Source organism: Gastrolobium bilobum, unplaced genomic scaffold (genome assembly GCF_033153095.1).
Source record: "Gastrolobium bilobum isolate Gb01-03AN ecotype WA unplaced genomic scaffold, APGP_CSIRO_Gbil_v1 utg9517, whole genome shotgun sequence".
NCBI classification, from domain to species: domain Eukaryota; kingdom Viridiplantae; phylum Streptophyta; class Magnoliopsida; order Fabales; family Fabaceae; genus Gastrolobium; species Gastrolobium bilobum.
In genome coordinates, this window is record NW_026899914.1 from 106,364 (window position 1) to 124,939 (window position 18,576).

Here is an 18,576-nt window from a genome sequence, read left to right on the forward strand (position 1 = left end):
TTCTTTTCTTTCTTTCTTTTTTTTATACAAGAAAAGAAGAAGGTTGCGAATATTCTGTTCTGCCATAATAATAACAATTTGTTTTAAATTAATGAATAAATTTTTTTTTCTTACAAACGATTCATATAATTTGTAATAATCCAATTAAAAAAAATACTATAGCAATTTAAAAAAATGAAGATAACGCATCAAATATAAAGTTGTTCTTACTTAATAAAATGATCTCACCAAATACAGTATGGACTGGTCTATATGTATTGAGTCCAATCACACACAGTTGAATCACCTCACGTCGTTGTTGGCCTGGGCCTAGTATTGCTGTTGGAATGATCTTGAGCTTTGTCCTTCACGTTGGCACGTTGCACCAAATGGGGGTACCTGCGAAGACACTTTGATGCTTAAGTTAGTATCAGAGGCAGGTGTGTTATATTGTTAAAGAAAAGGATGATCGTACCTTGGTGGTATATCGTGTGTTTATATAGTAACTGGGATGCCGCCTTAGTTAAGGCGGCTTGGCTTCTGAGTGGCCAGCCTTGGGCTGCAGGTTATTTAGGGGACGTGTGTAGCCTTATCTTCCAGAGGGTCTAGTAGTAGATTTGAGGCAAACTGGAGCTGTTCGTTGTTTACTGGAGGTAAGGCGCGGTGTAGTTACCTTGAGCCTTAAGTTTACTTCTCTTTAGAAGGTTTCATATGCGATATGAGAATCGAGTCTTGTGTGCCGCGATGAGACCATCGCGTCCTGTATGTCGCGATGGGAATATCGCGTCTGGAACGCCGCGATGTGGGCATCGCGTCAATGCTTGTTCCTTGTGCTTCGGAAGGGCTTGGGCTTTCCTTATGGGGTTTTGATTGGGCCTATATTTTATCCAGATCAGTTGCCCCTAAGCTTGCGGTGTTGTCATTTGGCAAGGTCGTGAGCTATATGTTTTTGCTCGAGACGCGATAGCATACCATTCATACGTCCCTTTTCTGTGTGCCGCGGTAATTGTGCCTGATAGTGTCATCATGACCTTCTACCGCTTAAAAAATGGTGGATTAAACGTCTAATCAATCAAGAGCATTAAATGCTGTTGTGATTACGTGGGAGTTTAAGTACAGGCGTGGGTGGTTTTTGTAAGTAAAATGCTTCCCCTACCTGCCACGTGTCCCTTGGAACCCGTTTTGTTTAACACGTCTTGTGGCTTTCGGTCTATCCGTTGGTGAGAAACCTTTCATATTTGTGCTGAGTCTTGGAGGGAAAAATCATTTCGGTGATTTTGTGAAAAATCTCTTATCTCTCAGTGCTTTCTTCTGCATTTCCGGTGGTGACACGTCCCGTTTGTAGTGTGAAGTTCCGAAGTATAAAGCTCAGGTATGTTGTTCCTCCTTCCATCTGATCTTTTCTGTGTTTCTTTCATCTGGTTCAGTATTTTTCCTTCTTTCTATGTGAAGCATGTATGATAATCGTAAATGTGCGGATTTTATCAGACTTTGTGAACGGTCTAGCTCGTCCAGTCCTCCTTCAGGATTGTTACCAAGATCAAGGTCTTTGGGAACCAGTGACAAGAGGCATACTGTAGGAATTTTAGCCCCCTGCTCCAAGGCTTATGTTAGGCATGTCCCCTCAATTCGTACGTTTGAGTTAGGGTCATCTTTGCGACATCCTAATCGCGTAAAGACATTGTCAGAACATAGCTCGTCTGTGTTTCCCTAAGTTTCTATGAACATGTCAAAGCCCATTATGCTATCGAGTGATTCTTCTTCGAGCACTGCAAGTAGCTATAAATCAGTTGAGTCAAAGAGCCCTAAATCGTCCTCTTCAAGCTCGTCGCACGATTCTCCTTGTTCTATCGTGCATGAATCTTTAGGTCAAAAGAGCCCTAGTCCTTTACCGTTAAATGTTGTTTATCCAACCGGGTATCCTTTTAAGAAAAGGAGTTTTGATATTATACGCCTATTTCTTCTGACTTGTCTTCTTCCACTGATTCTTCTTCCTCTTTTGAATCAGATTTTGTGTCCCCTCAGATCAGAAAGATAATGGCAAGACGCGGTGCTCATGAGAAGAAAAAACAAAAATTGCAATCTAACACGAAGAAGAAAATCCTACGCCTTGAGCCTGATGGTGAGTCCCCAGTTAATCAAAATCTACGGGACGAAGACACCCGTAGTTGGGTGGCTGACACAGTTTTGGATACTGAGTCTGTGTTTTGCTCCCCAGGAGAGTTGGCTGAAGTAACATCAGCTCTCCACCTGACCCCCAACAAAGCTTTTGATGACCAATGTGAAGTTGGTGTTGTCCCGAAGAATGAGCGCGTTTGTTCATCGCGGGCTGAATGATCAACCAGGCATTACATTATGATGTACTCATTCTTTTTTCTGTCCATAGGTGTTCGGTTGCCCTTTTCACCTTTTGTTTGTAAACTTTTGGCGCACTTGAATGTGGCGCCTTCACAGCTGACCCCCAACGCTTGGGGTTTTATCAGAGTGTACGAGATGGTTTGCAATGCCTACGGCTTGTTCAAATCTGTGCAATCATTCTTGTACATATTTAGTGTAATGGGACCTCGCAATAGCTGGATATCATTTAGGAGCAAAGTGAAATTCTGCGAGTCATATTCACGAAAGATTAACATGTGGAGCGCAGAATACTTCAAGATTTACCTTGCCGAAGGTACCAAACCCTTTTTCATAGGCGATGATGGGACTCCTAGCTTTCCGTTATATTGGTCAGAATATTCAACTGAAAGCGCTGTCCTGGGCTATAATTTTACTGATTTGAGTGATGTAGAACAAAAGACAGTGACCACTTTAGGTAACATTTCTTGGGAAGCTTCTGATACGGGCTCGCTGAGCACGTACACGATTTTGAATGAGTATTCCGATGATGATATTCGAGCTTATCTGGGTAACTTAGACCCTTACTCACTTTGTAAATGTTTTAATCAAAGTATCTGAGTATACCGCGATGTGTAGGTATGTTGGAAATATCTTTAATCATGAATTTCTTTGTTCTGGTTTGCAGATAGCTCAATGACGGCATCGTTAAATAAAATGGAAAGGATTGCTGCCAATCATGCTGCAGCTATTGCAGGTGCTTCAAGATCTCCCCAACCGTCTATGTCTGCGGTTGCTGTTGTTGCAGAAACAAGCGAGCATGCTGCTGCGCGGTTGAAGTCTCCAATGAAGTCCTTAACCCCTCCTACCGCCTCGTTAGATGTCATCCCTCCTGTGGTAGTGGTGGAGGATACCGCAAGGGGTAAGAAAAGATCCCTGGAGGAGATGACCGAGGGATCTACTACAGAGTGGCCAGACTTTGGCTGGAAGTTGGACCAAGATATTCGCGCTCAAGGCAGAGAGTTTGGCGCTCTTCTGGAAGCACTGCCGCAAGACCAATGGCTACAGATGTCCCAGATCTTGACCATAGCGGGTAAATTCCTTATGTCTGCACCTGGTAATTACCTTGATATTTCGTTGTTTATATGGTATGATATTGCGTATATACTTTATGCTCTTTGACATGTAACAGGCTCAGTGGACTTCCTGAAGGCGCGAATTGAGGCGCTGAAGGGTGAAAGTGCTCAACAACGCGCTGACCTTGAGGCTAAATTGAAGAAATTTGAAGAGGAAGTATCTATACTGAAAACGTCTATGGCGAAGAAGGATGGCGCCCTGAAGGCCCTGACAACCTCCAATAAGGGATTGGAAGCAGAGAAGACTGATCTGTCCAAGCGTATCTTGGAACTGGAAGGAAACGTTGATACCTGGGCCGAAGAGAAGGCCTTCTTAACCAGTGAGGCAAAGAGGTATCAGGGTTTATTTGAAAAAGAAGCTGAGGCCACTTTTGTTAATGTAATAGAACAAGTGCGCTTTTTCAATCCTTCCGCCAAACTAGACAATGTGCATTATTTTCATTATTTCAAGGACGGCCAGTTGATGACACTTAACGAACAAAATCAGGAAGTGCCCGGGGAGCTAGTCAGTGCGATGGATACTGAACCTATCGCGCCATCCTTGCAAGAGCCCTCTCCTCAAGGTCCTCCTACTGTCGATGGTGATCGCGCTGCTGATAATGATGTCCCTCAAGACATGTCTACCCAAACAGTCTGATTTCTTTTTTGTTGCTTGGTTCAAAATATGTAATTTTTTTGTAAGGGGAGTATCCCCCCATATGCTCCAAAACACATAAATGTTGAAACAATGATAGTGTAAGTTTGGTCTCACCTTTTGATGAAAATCATTCTAAAATATGATGTTGTTTGGTCTCAAGAATGCCGGTGCCACTTACCAATGCATGATGAATAAAGTTTTCAGTCAGCAGATTGGTCAGATGCTTGAAGTATACATTGATGACATGATAGTCAAAACAATGACTATTGTACAACATCCCCAGGATTTGGAACAAGTGTTTCAGCAACTGCACAAATACAAGTTATGACTTAATCCTGCCAAATGCGCGTTTAGAGTACCAGCTGGAAAGTTTTTAGGATTCATGCTGACACATCGCGGCATCGAGGCCAATCCTGATAAATGTAAGGCCATAATCAACATGACCAGCCCGCGAAATATAAAGGAACTACAACAATTGACGGGAAGAATTACTGCTCTAACCAGATTCCTTCCTGCGTCAGCACAAAAGTCATTGCCAATGTTTAAACTATTGTGCAAACAGTCAAATTTCCCATGGACTCCCGAGTGCGAGGCAGGGTTCATGACCGTTAAAGAACATTTGGCCAACCCACCAGTTTTGGTCAAGCCTTTGCCCAACGAACCTTTGGTCCTATACCTCTCAGTCAACAATGAAGCCATAAACGCTGTCTTATTGCGCGAAGAGAACTAGGAACAACAGCCAATCTACTTCGTGAGCAAAGCACTCCAAGGACTAGAACTAAGCTATCAGCAAATTGAAAAAGTTGCTTTCGCGCTCATCTTGACATCGCGACGCCTACGCCATTATTTCCAGGGACACACTATCAAAGTTCGCACAAGCCAACCCCTTCGACAAGTGCTGAGACAACCTGATTTGGCAGGCCGCATGATCTCGTGGTCAATAGAATTGTCGGAATACGACATCATCTACGAACCGCGACAAGCAATTAAAGCCCAGGTATTAGCAGATTTCCTTGTCGAAATGACACACCTACATGAGGCGGAGATGGGTGAAGGTTGGGTTATTTATGTCGATGGATCTTCCAATGTTAAAGGGAGCGGTGCAGGAGTCATCGTAGAAAGCCCTCAAGGCGTTACTGTGGAGCACTCTATCCATTTTGGATTCAAAGCTTCAAATAATCAAGCCGAATACGAAGCGATCCTCGCTGGGCTTGCCATGGCCAAAGACTTGGGGGCAAAAAGCATAACTCTCAAGAGTGATTCACAATTAGTAATTGCTCAAGTCCAAGGAAGCTACAAGGTGAAAGAAGCATTAATGATAAAATATCTGGAAAATGTAAGATTACTCCTGACAGAGTTTCAAAGCTTCAACATGGAGCACATCCCCAGAAAGCAAAACTCCCGCGCTGACATTTTATCCAAGTTAGCCAGCACAAAGGGACCAGGAAACAACATATCAGTAATCCAACAAAGCGTCCATAATCCTAGCATCATAATGGCAGTAACTAAGCGAAGAGCTCAACCATCCCAAAATGCGCAATCCATGGTAGATGATGACAACATACCACTGGACGGTACGGACACTTGGATGACACCAATTTAGAACTATTTGGTCAGAGGAGAGGTACCACAAGAAACAAGCGCAACAAAAAAGCTATCGCGCAAGGCTTCGTTCTACACTATCATCAACAACCAACTCTACAAGAAAGGGTTTTCCTCTCCAATGCTTAAATGTTTAGATCCTCAGCAGGCTCAGTAGGGAATTGGCTGACATCACATGGGAGGGAAATCCTTATCTCAAAAAATGCTTCGCGCAGGCTATTTTTGGCCAACTACGGAAGAGGACTCCAAAAAACACGTGCGACAGTGTGTCAAATGTCAGGAGCATGCCGACTTACATCATGCTCCGCCTGAGGAATTATCTTCAATGATATACCCATGGCCATTCTACCAATGGGGCATGGACATATTGGGCCCATTCCCAGTGGCTGTGGGAGGGGTCAAATGGTTGCTGGTAGCAATCGACTACTTCTCCAAGTGGATTGAGGCAGAAGCTTTAGCTACGATATCAGCCAGCAAGGTTCGCCGTTTCTTCTACCAACAAATCATAAGTCGATTCGGTGTTCCACATACCATCATAACCGATAACGGTACACAGTTTATGGACAGAAAATTCAATCAAATTCTTCAGGACTTGCATATCAATCACCGATACACATCGGTTGAACATCCGCAAACAAATGGATTGGCAGAAGCTGCAAATCGCGTCCTTAAACGCGGATTGGAAAGAAGATTATAAACAGCTAAAGGAGATTGGCCCGAACAGTTGGACTTTGTATTATGGGGTTATAGGACAACCAAACATTCAACTACAGGAGAAACCCCATTTCGCATGGTCTACGGTAGTGAAGCCATGATCCTGGTTGAAATTGGAGAACTATCATGGAGAAAGATGTACACAAATGAAGACAGCAACTCACAAGCATTGCTTCACAACTTGGACACAATAGAGGAATGCGCGAGATCGCGCACGTCAAAGAAATAGCGTTCAAACAAAGAATAGCTGCGTGCTATAACTTAAGGGTTGTCAGACGAGGCTTCAATGTGGGCGACTTAGTCCTACGCAAAGCTGACATTGGCAATAAGAACGCGCGACAAGGAAAATTGGCCGCAAACTGGGAAGGACCTTATCCCATCTACAACAAAACAGATAAAGGGGCATACGTCATTGAGACACTATCTGGCCTTACCATCCCACGCACATGGAATGCGGACAAGCTTAAGACATTTTATAGCTAGGTCTCTCACGACTCACAAATATTTGTCTTTCTAATTTATTGTTCCACATAAAAACTCGCCAATTTTCTTTTACTATTGATCACTTTTACATCAAACTTAAGAACACAGGATTACAGCTACCAGGATTCTCTCACGAATCCTCCAAGTAACAGGATGCCTTTCATGGATCCTATCAAAAAATAGGATTCTCTCACGAATCCTCCAATTCACAGGATGCCTCTCATGGATCCTATCAAAAAATAGGATTCTCTAACGAATCCTTCAATTCACAGGACGCCTCTCATGGATCCTATCAAATAACAGGATTCTCTCACGAATCCTCCATTTAACGGGATTCCTCTCATAGATCCTATAAAAAATCAGGATTCTCTCACGAATCCTCTAATTAACAGGATTCCTCTCATGGATCCCATCAAAAATCAGGATTCTCTCACGAATCCTCCAATTAACAGGATTCTCTCACGAATTCTCCAATTAACAGGATTCCTCTCATGGATCCTATCAAATAACAGGATTCTCTCACGAATCCTCCAATTAACAGGATTCCTCTCATGGATCCTATCAAAATAACGGGATTCTCTCACGAATCCTCCAATTAACAGGACTTCTCTCATGGATCCTATCAAATTACGGGATTCTCTCACGAATCCTCCAAGTTACAGGAGTCCGCAATTCCCCAACACGTATCGCGATGATCCATCATTCAACGCTATACCAGGAAGGACGTACCCCACTCAGGGCCAAACTCCTTCCCCAAGCGTAACATGACCATCATGCGTCATAAAAAATGGCATCCTATGTCATGAACATAACAAAGGTATGCAAAGTATTTGCGATACGACTCATAAACTGTAGAACCAAGCAACATATGATTACAGTATTCAAGTACCATACAAGTACATACTGCGAATCCAAATACCCTTTATGAAGTATGCGAGGATTAACAATCTACAAATGAATAGCAAGCATTCATTTGACAAAAAAACAAACTTACACTATCATTGTTTCAACATTTCATTGTTTTGGAGCATATGGGGGGATACTCCCTTACAAAAAAATACATATTTAGAACCAAGAAACAAAAAAGAAATCAGACTGTCTGAATAGACATATCCTGAGGGGTATCAGCTTCAACAGCGCGCTCATTATTCACAGCAGGAGGACCTTGAGGCGATGGCTCTTGCAAGGATGGTGCGATCGTGTCTGTATCCATCGCACTAATCAGTTCAACTGGGACCTCTTGATTTTGCTCATTCAGTGTCACTAGCTGACCATCCTTGAAATAGTGGTAATAATGCACGTTTTCCATCTTGGTAGAGGGATTGAAGAAGCGCACCTGCTCCATCACATTTACGAAGGTTGCTTCCGCTTCCTTCTCAAATAAATCTCGATACCTCTTCACCTCACTGGTCAAGAATGCCTGCTCTTCGGCCCAACTATCAGCGTTTCCTTCCAGTTCCAAGATATGCTTGGTCAGGTCAGTCTTTTCTTCTTCCAATCCCTTATTGGAGGTTGTCAGAGCCTTCAGGGCGCCATCCTTCTGCGCCATAGACGTTTTCAATGTAGATACTTCATCTTCAGATTTCTTCAATTTGGCCTCAAGGTCAGCGCGCTGTTGAGCACTTTTATCCTTCAGCGCCTCAATTCGCGCTTTCAGAAAGTCCACTGTGCCTGTTACATGTTAAAGAGCAGTAAGCATATACGCAATATCATAGCATATAAACAACGAAATATCAATGTAATTACCAGGTGCAGACATAAGGAATTGACCTGCTATGGTCAAGCTCTGGGACATCTGTAGCCATTGGTCTTGCGGCAGCGCTTCCAGACGAGTGCCAAACTCTCTGCCCTGAGCGCGACTATCTTGATCCAACCTCCAGCCAAAGTCTGGCCACTCTGTAGTAGATCCCCCGGTCATCTCCTCCAGGGATCTTTTCTTACCCCTTACGGTATTTTCCACCACTACCACAGGAGGGATGACATCAAATGGGGCGGTGGGAGGAGTTAAGGACTTCATTGGAGACTTCAACCGCGTAGCAGAATGCTCGCTTGTTTCTGCAATAGCAGCACCCGCTGACATTGACGGTTGGGGAGACCTTGAAGCACCTGCAATAGCTGCAGCACGATTGGCTGCAATCCTTTCCATTTTACTTAACGATGCTGTCATCGAGCTATCTGCAAACTAGATCAAAGAAATTCATGATTAAAGATATTTCATACATACCACGTCATCGCGGTATACTCAAATACTTTGATTAAAACATTTGCAAGTGAGTAAGGGTCTAAGTTACCCAGATAAGCTAGAATATCATCATCGGAATACTCATTCAAAATGGTGTACGTGCTCAGCGAGCCCGTATCAGAAGCTTCTCGAGCAATATTACCTAAAGTGATCCCTGTCTTCTGTTCTATATCACTCAAATCAGTAAAATTATAGACCGGGACAACGCTTTCAGTTGAATATTTTGACCAATATAACGGAAAGATGGGAGTCCCATCATCGCGTATAAAAAAAGGTTTGGTACCTTCGGCGGGGTAAATCTTGAAGTATTCTGCGCTCCACTTGTTAATCTTTCGTGAATATGACTCGTAGAATTTCACTTTGCTCCTAAATGTTATCCAGCTATTACGAGGTCCCATTATACTAAACATATACAAGAATGATTGCACAGATTTGAACAAACCGTAGGCATTGCAAACCATCTCGTACACTCTGATAAAACCCCAAGCGTTGGGAGTCAGCTATGAAGGCGCCACATTCAAATGCGCCAAAAGCTTACAAACAAAAGGTGAAAAGGGCAACCGAACACCTATGGACAGAAAAAAGAATGAGTACATCATCATGAAATGCCTGGTTGATCCTTCGGCCCGCGATGAACAAACGCGCTCATTCTTCGGGACAACACCAACTTCCCATTGGTCATCAAAAGCTTTATTGGGGGTTAGGTGGAGAGCTGCTGCTTCTTCAGCCAATTCTCCTGGGGAGCAAAACACAGACTCAGTATCGAACACTGTGTCTACCACCCAACCAAGGGTATCTTCGTACCGTAGATTCCGGCTAATTGGCTGCTCATCATCGGGGTCAAGGCGTAGGATTTTCTTCTTCGGGCCAGATCGCAATTTTTGTTTTTTCTTCTCTTGAGCACTGCGTCTTGCCATTATCTCTCTGATCTTAGGGGACACAAGATCTGATTCAGAAGAGGAAGAAGAATCAGTGGAAGAAGACAAGGTAGAAGAAATAGGTGTATAATTATCAAAATTCCTTTTCTTAAAAGGATACCCAGCAGGATAAACAACATTTAACGGTAGAGGACTAGGGCTCTTTTGACCTAAAGACTCATGCGCTGTAGAACGAGGGGAATCGCGCGATGAGCTTGAAGAGGACGATTTAGGGCTCTTTGACTCAACTGATTTATAGCTACTTGCAGTGCTCGAAGAGGAATCACTTGATAGCACAATGGGCTTTGACATGTTAAAAGAAACTGGGGGAAACACAGACGAGCTATGTTCTGGCCACTCAGAAGCCAAGCCGCCTTAACTAAGGCGGCATCCCAGTCACTATATAAACACACGATATACCACCAAGGTACGATCATCCTTTACTTTCACAACATAAACACCTGCCTCTGATACTGACTTAAGCATCAGAGTGTCTTCGCAGGTACCCCCCATTTGGCGCAACGAGAAGGACGAAGGACAGAGAGCTCAGGCTCACCCCAACTGCAATACCAGGCCCAGACCTGAAACTACCGAAGGAGTCCAACCGTGTGTGATTTGGGCTTAATACGTATTGGGCCACTCATACCGTATTTGGTCCGATCAACAAGTAAAGAATTAAAAAATTTGTAATATTTTGCAAACAAAATATGGGATTAATGTCAAGATAAATTTCCCTCACCAAAAAAAATGTCCAGATAAAATTATATCCTGAAATCTTATAACATGTTGTTTAGAGGTATGGGAAAAAATACAGGATATTTTAATAAAATAATTGATAAAAAAAGAAAGTAAGATTATTAAAATATCATGTATTTTATTTTCTTAAACCCCAATGATGTTGATTTAGAATTATTGAAGATAATTTTATTTATTATGTCAAAGGAGAAATATTTTTTTCCTAAAATATATATAATTTTATTCTTTTCATCTTTTAAAAAGTAATAATTATTTTCATCTTTAAAGAATATATGTTATTATTTTACTCTATAATAATTATTTCTATTCAATTTTCATTTTTAAATAAGTATTAAGCGATAAAGATGTTTATATATTGTTATATTAATTAAATATAAGATATTGTTATTACTAATTAGTGTTACTATTAATATCAGTATTAGTTTGTTTCACTGTTAAATCAATTATATTGATTCAAGGGTTATATTTATTTTGACCATTAAATATGAAGAATTATAATCTTATATAAATAAATAAATGAAAAATATTAAATATATAAAAAAGAATTTTTTTTAAATATTAAATCAGAACCATTAAACCAACATTATCAATCAACGGTGAAATAAACTGATAAACTGTGATATTGATAGCATAGAATTAATGTTTATCATGTTAAATAGATAATTTTATAACCGACGTGGTATAAAAGTGTGAGGTAACATGTGGGGTTACATTTAGAAATGTGCGTGGGTCAAACCGAATAAGATTTTTTGAAAAATCGAACCGAATTGGTTTAAATGCTTCTATTCGAAAGTTGTTTGGTTCGGTTCAAAACTGATTCGGTTCGGAAGTGGTTGAGATCGGTTCGGAACTGGTTCGGTTCGATCCTCTTTGAAAAAGAAAAAAAATTAAAAAATTAAAAAATAAAGTTATAAAAATCAATTTGGTTCAGTTTGGAAACGGTTCGGTTCGGAAACGGTTTGGTTCGGTTCAAAATGGTTCGGTTCTTAAACTAGTTCTAAAAACTAGTTCGGTTCATGAACTGGTTCTTTAAAAATCGGTCTGGTTCATGAACTGGTTTTTAAAAACCGGTTATTTTAAGGGCGGTTTGGTTCGGTTCATGGTTCGGTTTAGTTTTTTGATTATTTTGCACATCTCTAGTTGGGATAGGTTATTTTACCTATTTTTTTTTTGCCTGCTACTCTAAAATATCATTAGATCAGAATGTTAACAAATTTTTATCTTTTTCTCTCCTCATGAAATTCTAATCTGATGGTGTTAGAGAATAATAGGCAAAATTAAGTAGAAAAAATAATAGGTAAAATAACTTATATTCCCAGTTACGTCAACGGGAAAAAGAGAAAAAGAAAACGTTAATACCATTAATACGATTATGATCCGATCCTGAATCTATGGGTTTTACTATTTTCTTAGGAGGTGTTTGATAGAGAATAAATTATTTTTTAGCAGAGAAATATAATAATCGGAAAAATGGTAAGAAAGTCAGTTTGATGGGAAAGTTTAAAAAAAATGTTTGGTTGGGTAAAATATTACTAAGAAAATTTATTTAAATTTGCAAAATCTATGTTCGGGAGAAACTTCGCACCTGTTTTTTCACTTCTTCAGTTATCTCAAAATACCACATCTCAAGTGGTATTTTGTAACAAAGAATTTCATGCAAAAATCAACTCAAAAGTCATTTCTTCTTCCACCCTATTTGCCTAATATTTTTTTCAAAAACCTGAATCAAACGTGATATTTTCCAATATCCACTTACACTTTCCCATTAATCCAAAAATAAAACTTCTACCGAACACTACCTTAACATTTATCCGAAGAACATCATATGTGGCGGAGTGGATGAAAGCTATATTCATTCACTGTGATATCAGTCTTTCTGCAATATCGGTAGCATCCTTACTGTTGCCTCCTTCAAACACACAACATAGTTAGTTTTTCCTTTTACTTTCTTTTTAGCAGAGCCACACTTGTATTGTATGGATGTGAAAGTTTTATCTTTGTGAATGTGTAGTTTGGAATTTTCATGTGGTAGTTTGTGTGGTTCTTGGGTAATATGGGGAATTTCAAAAATCTTACTGTTTCTCTCTTTCTTTTATTAAAAAAAAAACAAACCTTTCTTGTTTTGATGGAATTTTTGGTTTTTGTTTCTTTTGTTTTTTTGTTAAACTTATATTTGAAAATTAGGTTTAATGTGAATTCTGAATTAGGGTAAATAATGCATGAACGTTCCAGGGGGTAAGGAAAGTTGTTTTAGGTGGTAGATCTTTCTTGTTTTCATTTTTATATATTTCAAAACTAAGGACATCGTTTTGGATGCATTTTTTATTTTTGATCCAGTGGACTGCTTATAAAACTTCATATGTGAGAAGAAGTGATTGTTTCTGCAACACATGTTTCATTTTATATATTTACGAAGCATCAAATTTACTAAAATGAAAGGAAGCTTGGATGTTCTATGAAAAATGATCATTATCGCAAGTATCATGATACATAAATGAACATACCGGTAAATGAATGTGGAAATGTCAGAATTTGTTTTGTGACTCTAATTTTGGTGTTAGTGATAATATTTTTACATTTTACATTGAACCTGATTGCTTTTCAAAACTATTACTAGGTTGACAGTTCATCCTGGTTTGAGTAATTTAGTCTAGTTTTCAGCCATTGGATTATTCAAATGTTTCAGTGACTTCCCTTCATCTCGTAGTTTAGTGTTGCAACCATATCGATTTTGTTTCTCTAACACTTCCCTTAATCTTGTAGTTGAATGTTGCAAACAAGTCAATTTATGCACTCTTTCATGTTTGAATGTTTATTTACAGAGTAGGAATTCTCAAAATAAGAGTAGAAGTTGCTGGAAAGATACATCTTACAGAGATAGTAGTATGAGCCAGTTCAATTACAATGACCAAGTTCCTCATTATGGTGGGGGTGTCCATTCTGCTGGCGGTGGGTACTTACCACATCAAACTTCTAGACCAATGTTTTCTACTATAGCCCCAACACCACAGTCACCATCATTGATTTGGTGTGAACTTTGTGAGGTTAAGTTGAGAAGTTACAAAAATATGAAAGAGCATTTGAATGGAAAGAGACATCAAGGATTGTTGAAACTACACGAGGAATCAAACAGAGAAGAAATTTCAAACGGACAACAGAGAGGACAGTTGCCAAATTCTCAAATGAATTCAGTAGTTGAACCTAAGCCCGTTCTTAAATCTGAGATACTTGGATGCCTGGTAGAAAATGTGAGTTCTGAAGCTACTGCTGCCAAGCACAAGAGTTGCCTGGGGAAATATATTGGGAAACCCAGTGATAACTTTGGTGCACAAGGTCATGATTTCAAGCGTAAGACTGCCGGAGCCACAAGAGGTAAATACATGAAGACAAATAATGCGATAAGAGAGCCAATGGATTCATCAAAACTTGATGTGAATGCTCTGTCAAGTTATGTAGAACCTGTTGTCCAAGTACCTGCTGCTGAAGTTTCAGCTAAAGGGCCTGAAGGGAAACCTAGGGATAACTTTGGTGTACAAAGTCATGGTTTCAAGCATAAAATTGCAGAAGCCACAGGAGGTAAATACTTGAAAACAAATACTTTAATAAGAAAACGAATGGATTCATCAAAGCTTGGTGTAAATGCTCTATCAAATCATGCAGAACCTGTAGTCCAAGTAACTGCAGTAGCACCACCATCAGGTCCTGTGGCTTCTCAGATAAAGGCTCCAACTCCTGTTGTAGGATCAAGTTTCGAGCTACAGCTTCAACATGTCTCAGCCTCTGAGACACAAGTGTTAGAAGGCAAAAAACATCATCAGATTCAAAATCCTGCTTTCGAAACAAATGTACAGCCACAATCAATCTCTGTGGAGTTGAATGCCCCAGCAGGTTCTAATATTAGAACTCAAACTGAAGATTTGAGTTCTGATTCTACTGCAATAGCAATAGCACCACCAAAAGAGCCTATGCTATCTCAGGTATTGGCATCAGAAGCAGCAGTGGGATCAAGTTTTGAATCACATACTGAAACAGAACCCCAAGGATCAGAAGCCATAGCACATTATGAGAGCCAAAATCCTACTGACAAATCAAATAATCAACTGCTATCACCTGTCTTGATGGAGTTCGATGGCCCTTCAGGTTCTGGTTTTAACACCCAAACTGCAGACGGAAGTTCAAAAGCTGAAGAAAAGATGGATGTTCTCACCACTAAATTCGGGTTAACTCAGTTGTCTCAGGTATTTCACATCATTTGCTAATTTTCAATGTAACTATCAAAGAATACAGTGGTTGTTTCTTAAGAGATCTAGTTACTAATTTGATTATAGTTTTATTCAGTATTACTGTGACAGGCCTGAATCTGCTTATCCTATCCATTTTGGCTAGTTTAGATTTTTCAATTGAATGAACCAACTATTCTACTAGTGATCTAACTTCGTGACATGTAAATAATTGTTGATTGAGTAAACCTTTTAAAACTATTTTGGTTTTTGGCATGTCTTGTCTTCCTTAAATGAGACAAACATGATAAAAATTTGAAATGAGAAGAAGAAAGAATTTTAAATGTTTTGTTTTTTGGCAATGCCTTTTTCTCAACCGTACATAACTCAAAAGCTTATGATTAGCAGCTTTTGGAGTTGTACATCTGCTTTTATGATCCATTTTAGTAAAACTGTGGGCACTTGTTTCAGGTAACTGTTTGTCTTACTTGTGGCGATGAGGGCTTTCCGGAGTTGTTGGATTTTTGTGAAACGTGTCAGGTTTATGCAGTGCATAGGTGACTTACTACTTTCCCTTTCTGTCTACTTACTTTGATGAACTTGTAGCAAGTTTTTATCGTCATACTTGACTGAAGATGCTACTACTTCTAATGCCTTATGGTCATTCTGTAATTTTCCATTAGAAGTATTAAAAGTGGGAGAATTATAGTTGATGAATCCAAAGAATATGAAATGTTACTGAAGATCATTGCCAATTCTGGTCAAACATTATCTTATATAGGAGGCTTTTCGTGTTATGTAATTTGACAGATCCTATTATGATTTTTTAGGTACCAAATTTGGGTCTTAAAATCATGGGTTAGGAAGCCAATGCTTGTATATATTAAAGCTCCCTATTGCAATGGAAATTAGAAAATTCCATCGTCTCATCCGTTAGATATGTATATCTTGGTATTTATACCCTGAACTTTTGTGTCATTTGACATAGATTTTTATATGATTCTTATTATTTTTCAAGCAGAAATATGATTTTAGATTTTGGTAAAAGTGCTTTAAAAATATGATTTAGAAGGTTTTCATTATCATATTACCTGCAGATGCCCCTATTTTTTTATTTCCATGCGGACATTCTTTTAAATTTCAAGTGGTATTGAAGGTGCTTATTAATACCTCGAACCTTTTCTTATGAGTTGATGCACAATACAATTGTATTAATACCATGAACTTCCTTTTTGGTATCAGATGCATAGAGTTTTTAGTTTGCTATTGAATTTTGTTCACAGCATCTTCTAAAACAGAAGTTTATGCATTTTATAAGATTTGTAGTTTCACATTCTTGATGCATATTGGCCTTATTCTCCTCAACTTACTCTTTTCAGGTATTGTTTAGATGGGCCTGTGGATTATACTGGTGAAGTCACCTGGTTCTGTGAAGATTGTGATGCAAAGGTAGTAGACACATCTTCTCATGATCAAAGTAAAGCCAGAATAGAGGTAACAAATTGCATGAAGAAAGTAAGGAAAAACAAGCAACAACAAAAAGCTGATTCTAGTGAGGGGCATGTGACTGTTACTGAACCACAGCCTATTGCTGATCCAGTGTGGAGGTAAGAAATTTGTTTTTGCTACCTTCATTTGGAGTTGGTGAAATTTCTAGCTTCTATGGTGAATCATTGTCTAAAGTTGAATTTTATGGCTAATAGGGGAAGCTTGTACTTCTGCGATCAAAGTATTGATATTTTCAATGGACTTCTGGCCCATTTGTCCAATTTAGCATGCCCCCAAGTCCAAGAGGAAGCAAGACTTCTCCCTGAGGTGCTTCGTGTGGACTTGCTTGAAAGATCTGAAGTATGGCCAAAGTATTTCAAGGAAAGTGGACCAAATGAGGAGAGCATTGCTCTTTATTTCTTTCCTGAGAATGAATGGTGATTTTTCTGATAAGCTAACATGCTCTTAGAGCTGTTTGGATATACTTTTTTTTCTCTAAGAAGCTCCTTTTTCTCAAAATGAAAGTACTTTTCACTTTAAGTTTGTATTTTGCATTCAACTTTGGAAAAAGCAAAAGTCAGGGAAAAAAACTAAACTGATTTTTTTTAAAAAAAAAACCAAGATTCTTGGTGTCTAAAAACGGGCCGGAATATTTTATTTTATTTTTCACTTAAAAATGCTTATTAGATACTGATTCAAACGCAGTAGTTTTGCTTTTGAAAGAAGTCCCTGTGAAAAATAATGCAATGTATATAAAGCTTTTTTTCAAACTGCCCTTACTCCGCTCTCTCTATCTCTTTAATTTAATATTGAACATTACATGCTTCTACAGCAATGAGAGGGCCTTTGACGAGCTGGTTGATGAGATTATTTACCATGACCTTATCATAAAAGCTGTGGTTAAAAATGGAGAGCTTTTAGTTTTTCCTTCTACAGTGCTCCCAATGAAACAAAGGAGTGAGTTACATTTATTCTACTTCTTCAGTGCCACATTTAAATTTCACTATTTGTAAAATTAAATTGTGTCTTAATTTTTGATTTACATGTTGTGCAGGATTTCAAGCAAAGTATTACTTGTGGGGACTCTTCAGAGAAAAGCAAACTTCTCCTAAGTCTAAAACTTGTCATAACCATAGTTCCTCTAATACTTTTTAGGCCTAGTGGTGTGGTTCTGTTTCCAATGCACGGTGGTACTCCTGTTTCCCTAGCCATTGAATTCATTAATATGTATCTATTTAGTTTTACCGAACGTTTTTGAGAAAATATGGTAGCATGTTGAGAATTTTGGACTAGAGAGGATATGATCGATGGCCCTGGTTAACATTTTTGCTCCTGCATTATTTGTGATGACAAGAGAATGCCTAAGTATGTGTTTTTTTTTTTTTTTTGTTAATGATTTTACATTTTACTTATTTTTTTGTTGATATCTTTTTATTGATGATTATAAATATATCACTTTAATTTGTTTTTATCATGTTTTATAAAACTTTTGAATCAAATAATTGATCCCTATTTAATAACTATGATTGATTAGTTTCATCGTCTTTTAAAAAATATTAAATATTACTATAAAAGTGCGATTTGATCCATAGCTTTAGCTGTCTTTGTCGTTAAAGTTATTGATTATTGAAACATACGGGTTTTGATTTCATAGTTTCTGGATGGCTTTGGTTAAATTTCAATACATCATAAGGATATTTGTATTTGTGGGAAGACTCAGAATTTAACTTTTAGTCTGCGTTCTTGTTAAGAGCGTTGAATGTGTATAAGAATGTGTGAGGTATCACAGCTACGGTGAGAAGAAGAAAGGAGAGAAGGAAGAACGAAAGAATTCAGAAAGAAATGATTGAAAATTACTATTAACTCTTGCATTACAATAATGTATCGTTGTGTATATATATATATATATATATATATATATATATATATATATTAGAAGCAAAGCTGTTGTAACTAATTCTGTTTTACTGAAATAACAAACTCAGAGTAACTTAATTGATTTGGGCCTACAACCCTTTGGGCCTCTATGGTTATCATCCCCCCACAAGTGGAGGAGGCTTGAGTGGCA

The 18,576-nt window shown here is 38.9% G+C and overlaps 1 protein-coding gene across 2 annotated transcripts; it reads left to right on the forward strand.

Moving 5' to 3' along the window:
• The first annotated feature begins 12,623 nt into the window (after positions 1-12,623).
• LOC133294187 (uncharacterized) lies at positions 12,624-17,865 on the forward strand. Of its 2 annotated transcripts, none has more exons than XM_061492832.1 (7): positions 12,624-12,687; positions 13,623-15,038; positions 15,492-15,577; positions 16,400-16,627; positions 16,724-16,945; positions 17,341-17,465; positions 17,563-17,865. In XM_061492832.1, exons 1-7 carry the CDS (start codon positions 12,640-12,642, stop codon positions 17,661-17,663), a joined length of 2,226 nt encoding a protein of 741 aa, XP_061348816.1. In that variant the 5' UTR covers positions 12,624-12,639; the 3' UTR covers positions 17,664-17,865. The 2 variants fall into 2 exon arrangements, with proteins under 2 accessions (XP_061348816.1, XP_061348817.1); XM_061492833.1 differs by having other exon boundaries at positions 12,644-12,727.
• Positions 17,866-18,576: the final 711 nt, after the last annotated feature.